Source organism: Bos taurus, chromosome 26, assembly GCF_002263795.3.
Source record: "Bos taurus isolate L1 Dominette 01449 registration number 42190680 breed Hereford chromosome 26, ARS-UCD2.0, whole genome shotgun sequence".
Classification (NCBI taxonomy): Eukaryota; Metazoa; Chordata; class Mammalia; order Artiodactyla; family Bovidae; genus Bos; species Bos taurus.
Window position 1 is genome coordinate 39,459,608 of NC_037353.1, and position 12,860 is coordinate 39,472,467.

Genomic DNA, 12,860 nt, shown 5'->3' on the forward strand with positions numbered 1-12,860 from the left:
CGACTCTTTGCAACCCTATGGACTGTATGTAGCCTACCAGGCTCCATTGTCCATGGAATTTTCCAGGCAAGTGTACTGGAGTGGGTTGCCATTTCCTTCTCCAGGGGATTCTTTCTGACCCAGGGATAGAACCCAGGTCTCCCACATCGCAGGCAGACTCTTTACCATCTGAGACACCAGGGAAACCCCTAAGGCTCCAAGGAGTCCCCAAAATAAGACCTCAGACCATTGGGGTCACTGCTGTTGCCTGTTTTGTCAGTGTCCTTTGGGGGAGGGGTCTCTGTGTCAGCTCCCCAGTGTCAGGCTGGCCCTGGGTCCCTCACTGCTCAGAGTCCCTCATCCCTGGGATCCTGTGGGGACCGTGCCTTCCTGGAGCGCAGCCTTCCCCCTGCTGCCCCTCCCAGACACTCTCCCCCTCATTCTCATTTCAGTCCTCAGCCTTCAAAGTGCAAACACCTCCCTGGAAAACAGTAGATGCCACAAGAATAACAGCCAATTTCTTCCCCCACAGTGACGGTTTTCTCATGGCAGCTTTTTGGCGTGATCCTTTCATTCTTCCCTGGGGGTGTCCACGGGAGCGAAAGAAATGCCAATTAGTTTCTCAGTAGCTCAGCCTGTTCTGAGCGCTTAAGACGTGATAGCTCTTTATTACTCTGCTTTCTTCCCAAGTCCTGCGTTCCATCCCCGCTGGGGCTTGCCCGCCTGCTGGCCACTCTCCCCGCTTCCCCTGCTCTGCCACCTGCTTATCACACTTCTCTCAGCCCATCTGGGCTGCACCTTCATAAGGCCACTGCTGGCAGCCAAGGGGGGACCCTGGAGGCTGGCGAGAGCAGAGTGATATGCTAAGCCACTTCCTCCCTGGAGGCTGCTCCTGGGAACACTGCATCTTCCTGCCACCTACCTTTCTCCGGGTTGTGCTTGGACTCGTGTCCACTCGGGAGAGAGACCCACCACCCTGGTCCCTTGGTGTCTTCCCCGGAACTGTGAGTGGGTGGAGTTCAGCCCGTGTCCCCAAGCCTGATGTCTTGGTCTCTTCTCACTTCTGGTGGGAGACCTCCGGGCTGACTACCAGCCTGTGTTGCTGGCATCCCCTCCTTGGAGGGAGCCCCCTTCCTCCCTGAGGCCCCCCACCTGCCTGACCACACCCCCAGCAGCCTCGCTCAGCTCTGCTCTTTGAAGCCTGGGATGAGCTGGAGTTCCATGAAGCGGGGCACTCTGTCCTCTTGGCCACCTCACTTTCAGCACATAGAAGGTAAACCATGAGCAGCAGTGGGCTGCTGGGTGAAGAAAAGAAAGCCCAGGGATGCTCGAGACAGGAAGCGGCTGTGAATCAGCGTGGGTTGGAGAAGATACGTGCTTCTGTTTGCACATGTGGTTTGTTTATTGGCCCCATCCCTCTCCCTGCGCCTGAGGTTTCTCACCTGTGAAATGGGGCTAGTACCTAATGAGGACCACAACATGTAGCACCTAGCTCAGTGCAAGCCCAGAGGGCGATCCCTGCAACTACTCATTTACCGTCAGCATAACGCAACAAAAGCTTGCAGTTGTCCAGCACAGTTGTGTTAGCTGTCCAATCCTCTGGAAGGATATGAAGCAAGAATCTGGGCTGAGCTGGGAGAGGGTTGTGGGCCAGACAAGGCATCTGCCTTTTAAGAGCAGCCCTGGAGAGGGGATTAGAAGGGGGTCTTGAAGAAGGAGCAGGGCTTCAGTAGGCAGAGGCATTAGTTCTAGAAGTCAGAAGTCTAACCTGGGTCTCACTGGATAAAAACAAGGGAGTTGGCAGGGCTCTTATGTTTCTGGGGCCTCTAAGAGAGCATCTGTTCTTGCCTCGTCCAGTTTCTAGAAGCCGCCTGCATCCTTTGGCTTGTGGCCCCTTCCTTCTTCAAAGGCAGCAGTAGCTGATCTAGTCTTTCTCACATCACATCACTGAGCTGACTCTTCTGCCTCTGGTTACATCAGGTCCACCCGGATCATCCAAAATAACATGCTTGTCACTATCCTTAATTCCTTCTGTAACCGTAATTCCCTTTGCCACGTAACCTAAAATATTCGCAGGTGCCAGCAATTAAGGGTTACTTTGGGGGAGTATGATTTTGCCTACGTAGTCCCTGCCCCATTCTGGGGGCTGAGGTGATGAGGAGGGTGAAGGAAGCCCCCAGGAGGCTGTGTGGTACCCACCCGCTCTTCATCAGTCCAGCCTCCGTGTTACATCCTCCAGGTGGCCCGGATGGCTTTTCCCCTCTCCCCACCTCCACCACTGCCCCATTACTAGGGAGTCTGTCCCAAACTCTGCACTTCTCCTGAGTGTTGGTCATAAGGGTCATAAATAAAGCAGCATCCCTCCATTTTGGCATTATTGACACTTTGAGTACCTTGTTCTCTGTTGTAAGGGGGCCGTCCTGCACCTTGTATGATGTTTAACTCTGTGGCCTCTACCTGCCAGATGCTGGCAGCACTCTCATCTGGTGTGACAATCCAAATATCTCTAGACACTGCCAGATGTCCCCTGGAGGACAAATTGCTCAGGGGTTGAGAACCACTGATGTCAAGGCTTTGATGTCTTCCTTACTAGATTGGGCACCACAAGAAGGAAGCCCCAAGAGGGTGACACCCCTTCAGTCTTCTCCATTCCTGTGTCCCCAGCATCTGCATATTGCTTGGCATTTAGTTGATGCTCAACATATTGGTTGAATGAATTAATGAGTTTGTGTTAATTTTCTTTATTTTGTGTTAACTTTCTTAATGGAGAAGTTAGTCTATAAAAATGTGTGTGTGTGTGTGTGTGTGTGTGTGTGTAGACTTCTGTTTCCATAAACTGGCTACCTAAGAATCACTTGGGGGTGATTCTTTAAGTAGCCCCATTCCTGGTGCCACTCACAGAGTTGGGGTTCAGGCTGATGAGGTACAGCCTGTGAATCCATATGGCCAAGAGTTCTTCACCAATTCCTCAAAAAGGCAAACACAGAATGACCATATGATCCAGCAGTTCTGCTCCTAGGCATATACCTGAAGGAATTGAAAGCAGGGACTCAGGTATTCAGAGCCGCCGTATTCACGGTAGCCAGATGGTGGACACCATCCAAGCGTCCACCAAAAGACAAATGGATAAACAAAAGGTGGAGTGTACACACACAACAGAGGATTATTCCACCATACAGTGGAGTGAAATCTGACACACACTGCGACATGGATAATCCTCGAAGACATCCTGCCAAGTGGAATCGGCCAGTCATGGAAGACCACGTGTTGCGTGCTGTCACTCGAGTCCCCAGAGCAGTCAAACCAGAGAGACAAAGTAGAACGGAGGTTACCAGGGTGGAGGGGGCTGGAAGCTGGTGTTGGATGGGCACCGAGTTTCTGCTGGGGATGCCGAAGGATTTCTGGAGCTGGATGGTGGCGAGGGTTACATGACACTGTGAATGTACTTAGTGCTGTGGAATTGTATACCTACAGATGGTTAACATGGTATACTTTCTGTTACTTATATTTTACCATACACACAAAAAGTGCTTCATCCCAGCCAGATCTGGGAATGAAGAGTGTGGAATGAATGGCAGGGGGTGGGGTGGTGGTGGTGCGTACTAAATGAGTTCTAACCGTTCCTTTAGGCCTCGGAGCCAGAGGTGGTGAGGATGGGAGCAGACTTGGCTAATTTCTCCAGGGAGCAGCCCTCCCCTGGGGGATACACATAAGCTCTAAGGGGACAGGCTGGCCACCGAATGGAGGCCACGTGTTGTGTCCATGGGGTCAGCTGCACCCAGCCATATCTGAGCCTTGCCATGTGTCTGGTTATGGGAGAGAAGTCCCGAACCTGGGTTTATATGCAAAACCTCAGTGTTTAAATATTGACACCTGGTTCAGTGAATAGGTGTGGAGTGGCATGTTTTCTCGGAGGCTTGGGTCTCCACTAAAGAGCTCCAAGTTCTGCTTGCTCTTACCGGATGTCCTGTCACTTCTGAGGTCTAGGGTCAGCTTTCTCTGTGATCCCTGGGAGTTTCCCTGGCTCACAGGGCTCCTGAAAGGGAGCTTTATAGACAGAAGGGTGCGTATGAGTGCCTGGGGTCTAGATTCTGCTCAGGCTGGGGTCTGGTCTCTGCCATTTGTGAGCTGTGGGGTGTAGGAGACTTGCCTCGTTCTTCCCTGTTGCTTCAGTTTCCTTGTCTTTCAAGTGGGATAGTAATAGCTCTGCCTGGGAGAGTTAGAGTGGGGACTCAGGGAAGGCCAGCTGAAGGGCTCCAAGGTGTATGTGGGCGGTGAAGTGTGTCAGCTCCGGTGGGAGCACCAAGCATGCGTGAAGCAGTGCAGGCCATCAGCTGGGAAATTACACAACCTGGACATCTGTTTCTGCATCTGTGATGAACCTGGTGATTTGCTCCTCCAAGAGTCATTCTGGGGATTAAATAAGATAATGTCCAAAACGTGCCTGGCCACAGCATGTGCCCCATACACATTCATTTTTTTCCTTGGAGTCCAATGCTTTTGATCTTTGTGAAGACTTGAGCAGAGGGAGCCAGGGCTGCTTGACCAGGGCTGGAGACAGAATGAGCAGAGAGCCAGGAAATGGACTGTGTCCTGCCCCTCTGTCATGGGCTCCCTCTCCTCCTTCCCAGCTCTGAGGATGGTCCCAGTTCTGGCCTCAGAAGCCCACACACTGGCTGTTCCAGAAGGTGCCCTCAGTTTTCCAGGGCAATTGGATAACTTTGGACTCTCCATTTATTGATATTGACTCTTTTGAGATCACATGGATTGTAGCCTACCAGGCTCCTCTGTCCATGGAATTTTCTAGGCAAGAATACTGGAGTGGGTTGCCATTTCCACCTCCAGTGGATCTTCCCGACCCAGGGATCAAACCTGCATCTCTTGCATTGCAGGCGGCTTCTTTACCATTTGAGCCACCAGGGAAGCGGCTACATTTATTGAGATCAGCTCCAGGCCAGCCCCAGAACACATACTTTGCTGGGGGTGGGCCCAGAGCCCAGCTCCTTTGGAATACCCTGGGTTGGCTGGCTGCAGAAAGGGCCCTTGCCCTGCCTGGACCCTCTCTGAGGGTCAGAGACTGGGGGGACATCACACACACCCAGCTTAGAGTGCAGCCCAGGGTGCCGAGGGCCTGCCCAAGATCTCAAGTCTCTGTAACCAGGCCCCAAACACCACAGGTACTTGGGGTGTTGATCCCATGAAGGAGGATAAAAGGACCTTAAAATCTTGAGATGCTGAGGGGCCTAAAGGGCTATGTGACCTTTGATGAGTCACTGACAAGTGGAATTTAAGGACTACTCTGGCGACAGGGGCAGACGAATGCATCTCAGGTTCTTGTGGGGTCCTGAGCATGTGATGACACAGAGGTGCCTCCAGGCCCCATTTCCAAGTGGTGGTGGGCTCAGGGACGTGCAGGCTGGAGTCAGCAGCCCCTTGTTTACACACCTGAGTGTTCTGATGTCTGTCCACTGTCCAGGGATAAGAAGTGGTGGGGACGACAGGAACACCCATGAGTGCACCTTCCTCAGCTCCATGTATTCATTCTGTGTGCTTGTTACATGTGTGTTGACTGTGTTTGTATGTTTCACGTGTGCATATTCATCACATGTGTGTCCCCAGCATGTGTTCATTATAGTGCACGCTGGGCAGGATACAGGGCGGGGGAGCAGCTGACGTGGTCCACCAGGAGTCCTTCCAGCCTCGGACCCTGGGGTTCATGAGGCGGGAGAAGAAGCGGGTACTCAAGGCAAGGGAGAGTTGACTTCCTTGTCCCCAGCACCTGGCCGCCAGCTGGGGGTGGGGACTGTCCACAGGAAGCAAGAGGACAAAAAGAGGTGGTGGCGGGGGTGCATTTGTGAATCCATCTCACCCATTTATGAATCCGTTTCACCAGGCTTTCCTGAGCCGTCGGCCAGGTTCTGCCATAGAAAGGTTGAGGTCTAGTCTGGGGCTGGTGCCAGGTCCCCAGTGGGGTTGCATAGTTACGGTTAATATATCAGCGAAGAACGGGCACCCAGTGTGGGTACAGAAGTGGGTGATGGGAGAGGCTGTGCTGGGTAGGGGAGCCCAGACCTGTGTGAGCCTAAAGGAAGGATGCATAGGCTTGATACTGGCTGGGGAGGGGCTTGTCCCAGTCTCCCAGCTAGGAAGCTGCACCCAGGCTCACTGGGATGGGACGTGGGCTCTGGCACCTCAGGCAACACCAGCATCAGCTCCCTGTCTTTCTCTCCCATCTCTGCAGGAGGCGGAGGAAAGCGCAAAGGGAAAAGCAAGAAGTGGAAGGAAATCCTGAAGTTCCCTCACATAAACCAGTGTGAAGACCTCCGAAGAACCATAGGTAAGCCATCCTGCTCCAGGGGGTGGGGGGAGGAGCTGGGAGGGGAGCGAGGAGCCCAGACACTTCGGAGTCATCTGTCCGGTGAGTCAAAATGGACAATGCTGTAAACTGGCGCCAGGTAGGAGCTCCACGCTGATGCCTTTGCCAGTTGGCATAAAGATACAGCCAACATTCATCCAACATTCATGGAGCATTTGATGCGTGCTGGGTGGGATCAACCCCCAGTTACCCTTTGAGGCTGTTAATTTGCCTCCCTTACTTTGTGTGTGTGCGTGTGTGAGTGCTAAGTCGCTTTAGTCATGTCTGACTCTTTGCAAGCCTATGGACTGTAGCCTGCCAGGCTCCTTTGTCCTCCTAAAGATGAGGAAGAGGAAGACTGGCTGGGACCTCGGGCTGTGGGGAGTGATGATGTGCCAGCGAGCTCCTGGCTTTCCCTTTTGCCTCCCTTATATCCCAGGGACCAGGTCCTGGAGACACTCACCACCCAGAAATGCCAATGGGTGCAAACAAAGAAGACGCCTCCCATCCAAAAATAAATAAATTAAAAAAAAAAATCGTGTTCTCTCTGGGCAGTGGCCAGGGACAGGGACAGCTGAGCTGAGCTGGCCCCTCCAGAACAGTCACACTTCAGCCACTGTTCACCCCAACAATGTGGACACCTCACTTTCTACCTTCCTTCTCACTTACCCTTGAGCCAGATTCAGGGACCTAGTGCTCCCTCACTCTCCATGTCTCTCCTCTCTGATCCTGACACTTGGAAGTGAGCAAGCTCTACTGAGGTTCATTCCCTGCCCCCTGACTCTCAGTCCTGCCAAGTCTAACCCTGCTCCCCAGGAGACCTCAGGCCATTGCCCCAGTGCCACCAAGGCCCCTCACCTTCCAGTTGGCCTGGCCCCACCTTCTTCATTTCCGGTTTAGGGGACCCGGGAGCCTAGGATTTACCTCTGAGCTTTGCTCCGCCTGTGGACCCCACCCCACGGGCCCCAGCCCCATATGTCTGTCTAGGTCCATAAACCAGCCTTTTGGCACGGTCCACTCCCCTGGGAGGGTGTGAGAACTGTGTGCGCTGGCGTGTGAAAATGAATTCTTCTGTTCTCCTCGAGGGCATTGAAAAGGCTCTGTGTGTGAGGGCAGTGTGAAGAGAGGCCGGGAAAACAGGAAGGCCGCCATAAACCGGCCGAGGGACTGCTGCTCTCGGGGACGGGCCCCAGGGCTTGGGCCCTCCTGCATGTTTACAGTCCGTCGCCCTGGTGTTTGCCCAGCCTCTGCTGGGGTCCTGCTGGAAGGCTTTCCTAAATAAAAATCTCATTTCTTTTCTAGACCAATACACAAACCAAACGGTGGCAAATGCTGCATTTATTTTTCTTGCTCACACATGAGCTCATTTTCTGAAGCTTTGGAGAGGATGTCCTGGGACAGGCTTTGGGCCAGGGTGACGTGGCCTTTGTGGGCCTGGAAGGCCGCGTGGGAAGGATCTTCTTTAGAGGGGAGGACGGAGCCCTCTAGGATCCCCTGGACTGGGCACAACAGTGGTCTGTTAAAGCCATACCCTCTCTCTTGCACTCAGCACGGCCCTGACAACTGCAGGCCATCTCCCCCAGCAGAGACCCCAGGGTGATTTTAAGAAATAAAGACGGCACTCAGTGGACCCCCTGCTGAAACCACAGCAGCCTCTCCTCCCACCTGGAATGAAACACAAGCTTCTCACCGTGCTTTATGAGCACTTTGGCCATTGTATGAAGCTTAGGGATCCCTTCTCAGAATAATGCTTTTACATATATAGAAAATAAAGTACATGGTGTTGCAAAGGAAACCAGTTCTTTTCAGATAATTAGATACTTTAAAATATTATGATCTTGAAGTATATGAGCTTTTTTGTTCTTCAGTCATGTCTGACTCTTTGAGGTCCCATGGCCTGTAGTCTGCCAGGCTCCTCTGTCCATGGAATTTTCCTGGCAAGACTACTGGAACAGGTTGCCATTGCCTACTCCAGGGGATCTTCCCAAGCCATGCATCAAACCTCCATCTCTTGTGTCTCCTGCATTGGCAGGTAGATTCTTTTACCACTGCACCACCTGGGAAGCTTTAATAATGCTCAGCAACTGGTCTAACCAAGGCTCAGCAACTGTTCTAATAGCTACTGTAATTCTGAATTAGTGAGGAGCATAAGTAATATTTCCAGATACCTGCAATGATGGTGATATGAATGGGTGTGAGATTTCTGTTGTTGATCATTCCAGGCACTGCTAACGTTATTGTGGGTTATTGTTGACATTCGTGACTCAAGGAAATGCTCATTTCCAGTTAGAGGCTGATGAAAAGAGAGATGATGGTTTTCTCCATCCAAGTTCAGTGAGTGAGTGAAGTCGCTCAGTTGTGTCCGACTCTTTATGATCCCATGGACTGTAGCTTACCAGGCTCCTCCATCCATGGGATTTTTCCAGGCAAGAATACTGGAGTGGGTTGCCATTTCCTTTTCCAGGAGCTCTTCCTGATCCAGGGATTGAACCTGGGTCTCCCGCATTGTAGGCAGACGCTTTACTGTCTGAGTCACCAGGGAAGTCAAGGTTCAAGGACCTCTTAAATCCCTTCCATGGACCTCTTGGCGATGCCCTTCCTATGCTGCCCTGTATGAGCCTGCCTTCACCTTGGTCTCAGTCACTCCCTCCTCCTCTATTGACTTTGCTGTGCTGGTTGCTTTTTCCTTGACTACCCCAAGCTTGTCTCTAGCCTAGAGCCTCTGCTGGTCCCTCTGCCTGGAATGCTCTTCCCCCACATTCAGGGGACCTTTAGGTCTCAGTTCAGATAGCACCTCCATAGAAAAGCCTTCCTGGGACTTGCCTAAAAGTAAACTTAAATCTTTCCCTGGTGGCTCAGACAGTAAAGCGTCTGCCTGCAATGCGGGAGACCCTGGTTCGATCCCTGGGTCGGGAAGATCCCCTGGAGAAAGGAATGGAAACCCACTCCAGTATTCTTGCCTGGAGAATCCTATGGACAGAGGAGCCTGGTAGGTTATAGTCCATGGGGTCGCAAAGAGCCGGACCTGGTGGTCCAGTAGCTAAGACCGTGCTCCCATTGTAGGGGGTGCAGGTTCCATCCCTGGCCAGGGAACTAGATCCCACATGCTGCATCCAAGGATCCTGTATGCCACGGTGAAGATGGAAGATCCTGCTTGCCACAACTGAGACCCAGTACACCAAATAAATAAATATTTTTTTTTAAAAGAAAAGAAAAGCCTTTCCAGTGAACCTTTAGAAAGGAACTGTATTCTCCCTTGAATTGCTGTCTCTCACATGGTGCTGTCTATTAATGCTCTTGGCCCGCGACCCCAGCCGTAGTCATCTTGTGTTTAGTTGTGGGCCTGCGTGTTTTCTCTCTCCCTCACTGGACTGGATGTCCCATGACCACAGTGATATGGGGGTCACCACTAGGACAGTGCCTGGCACACGGTAGGGGCTCATTAAATCCTGGGAGAGTCAGTGAAGTGAAATATTGAAAACTAGGGCCCTGTTTAGAAAATCTGTGACATGAACGTGGCATTCCCAAATGTAATGTAGCCCATGGTTTAAAACTAAGTCATGAAAGTTCAGGCTTATAAGGTACCTTAGAAAGCATCTGCTTTAACGCTCCCTTCCCCCACTCTCTACCAGATAGATGAACAAGTCAGAGAGGCAGGTGACCTGGTGACTCCTGGTCCAGGCCAGTTTCCCCTGAGGCTGCAATTAGAATAATTCTTACAGTGATGTTAGACTTTTACAGAATTCTCAACTCAAGGAACTGGAGAGCATCTTGTCCAACCATCCTTTTTAGACCTGAGTCTGAATTTCAGAGTCTGTTAGCCTCCAATAGGAGAAGTGGCCTGCAACTCTCCATTCACCAGCATTATATTTACTCACATTTTTTGGCATCTCCCCCAGCCAGTACCCAAAGCAGAGAGACTGCTTAGGCACTCAGAAAAAGAGACATTTCTGTCTCTTTTTTTCTTTCACCTTCTAAGTGTGGGATGCGTGTTCATCTGATTACTAAGTTTATTGAGCCCTCATGGTATGCTATGCACTTGGGAAACAGGCCTGATTCCTGACCCCCCCACCCCTGTCGCCACCCCCAAGCTCATTCATGGCTGAACCCAGGAGGCTGGCGGAAATAGGTGAGAGCAAATTGAGAAAGTTTCATGTTGGAGGGACAGGTTGCCGAGCTGGAGAACTGTACCGCAGGTCTTCCACACATCAAGAGCTTCTCTGGAGGAAATGACATCACTCTGAGCCTCTCAGGGCATCTCTCTGTGTGAGCTCCTGAGGGACATGGACCACATTCTCCATCTTGGGTCTCCATTGCTGGTCCTGGGAGTAGGTGGATGGGTGGATGGATAAAGTGATTGAATGAATGCTGCCCTCCTTCCCAGCCTGGAAACTGTAACTCACTGTGAATGGCAGCAATGAGTATTAAGACAGAGATTCCTTGCCACATGTGTCTACTTCCAATTGAGCCCCAGACATCAGTAACCAATTTTAGACAGTCCTGGCAGAGAGCAGACAGATCATGAGAAGAGAAAGTGTTCTCTAATATCTGCTTGGTGAAACATCGAATAATGGCATTCGTTAGTAAGCTAATTGTAAGATAATTAGAGAGAGCCCAAATCAAAGTAGTTCTCAGAATATCCAGAACTTGGAAGGCAGGAACATCATTGTGAAGATAAAAGATTGCTGAGGTCTGCAAATATTTCTCAGTGACGCAGAAAGTTCTTTTGGGCATAAAGTGTGGCATTTTTTATTTATTTAGCTCAGGCTCATTGCGTACTTTATTCTTTCATTAAAAAAGAAAAAAAAAGAGTATGAGGGGGCTTGAGTGAAAGAGTTGATTATTCTGCTATTTGGCAATATTTCTGCAGGAACTGTCCAAAAGCTATATAATAAATCAAGCCCCCTCCCCACCTCCTGGCGGGGTGATGTTTACGAGGAGACTTTTCACAGAAAGTAGATGCCGCTGTGCCCTGCACCCTCACGGATGGATGGGACAGGAGAGATTTCATTTGCCGTGTGGGAGAGAACCATTTGCCAAGCCTTAACTCTTTCTAGGAGCAGCAACTCTAGGCTGTGGGGGATTTCTAGAAGAAACTGTAGACTTTTAACTTTAAAGAAGAAAAACCACGGGGCTTCCCAGGAGATCCAGTGGTTAAGCTTCTGCTTTTCAATGCAGGGGGTGCTGGTTCAATCCCTGCAATGACGGACTAGGGTCCCATATGCCTCGGTGTGCAGCCAAAAAACATTTAAAAATAAAAGAAGAAAATGAAAATAACGTGAAGTCTACCTTGAACTAGCCTAGTCTTGATTATTCACTCAGTGTTGCCCATGGTCTTTCAACAAAAATTCAGCCCACAGACACGTGTTAAGCCCCTACTATGTGCTGGGCATCACTGCAGACCCAGGATCTGTACCGTTGGCCACAGAAGCTGTGTCGTCTTATGGAAGGCCATTGGCATTAAAGTCAAATGGTGGCTCCCAGTTGTGTGACATGGGGCGAGTTGCTTAGTTTCTCTGGCTTGCAAGTTTCTTTGTCTAGAAAATGGGACACGCTAATATCAACCTGGCAGAATTGTTGGGAGGGCCAGTAGGGTGCCTACTACACACCATCCTTATCACCATTATCATCATGGTGCTGGTGGTGTAGAGTAAAGGTTGAAGGCCCTGGTGGGGAGGCTTTAGAATTTCCCAAAGAAGCCAAATTGGCTACAAATGAGGAGTGGGGCTAGCCGCTTCTGTGCAGAAGTCATGTGGGTCCAGTGCCCCAGGGACCCCTGCCTGGGGGTCATTTGAATCTTTCCTTTCCTTGAACCCTTGCCTCCAGCCTCTGCTTCCTGGGCCACCCTGGTCCCTGCAGCCCTTGGCCCTTCTTCCTCCCCTGTGGAAGCTGATGGTGTCACACAGTGCCCAGATCCCTGGCCTGGTAGGTTTCTTTCCTAGGACACAAGGATGCTCTGGAAGGTTGCACCCTGGAGCCCTAAAAAGGGTTACCCCTGGGAAAGCCATTTCCCGGTGGCTCAGCAAGTAAAGAATCCACCTGCAATGCAGGAGGCACGGGAGATGCGGGTTTGATCCTCGGGTTGGGACGATCCGTTGGAGGAGGAAATGGCAACCCAATTCAATATTCTTGCCTGGAGAACCCCATGGGCTGAGGTCTATGGGGTGGCAAAGGAGTCAGAACGACTGAACCGACTTAGCACCGGAGAAGGCATAGAGGTCAGAGGGGACGTTAGATGTTTTTTTTTAAATAATATTTTGTATTTTGTGCCTTGAGACTTTGCACTTTTTAAAAGAGGTCTATTTTTAAATTTCAGCTGTGCTGGATATTCGCTGCCGCCCGGGCCTTTCTCTCTGGCTGGGGCACGCAGGGACTGCTCTCTAGTTGTTGGATGAGCTGCTCATTGCAGCGGCTTCTCTTGTGGAGCCTGGGCTGTGGGGTGCTCGGGCTTCAGTAGCTGTGGCGCACGGGCTTAGTTGCATGTGGGATCTTCCCGGCTCAGGGATTGAACTGGTGTCTCCTGCAC

At 51.2% G+C, this 12,860-nt stretch overlaps 1 protein-coding gene across 1 annotated transcript in view; it reads left to right on the forward strand.

Moving 5' to 3' along the window:
• GRK5 (G protein-coupled receptor kinase 5) overlaps positions 1–12,860 on the forward strand; it is a 228,061-nt gene that overhangs the window by 99,336 nt on the left and 115,865 nt on the right. Inside the window, exon 2 of the mRNA NM_174331.2 lies at positions 6,221–6,316. Within this exon, the coding sequence (NP_776756.1) occupies positions 6,221–6,316 (96 nt within the window). The remainder of the gene's footprint in view (positions 1–6,220; positions 6,317–12,860) is intronic.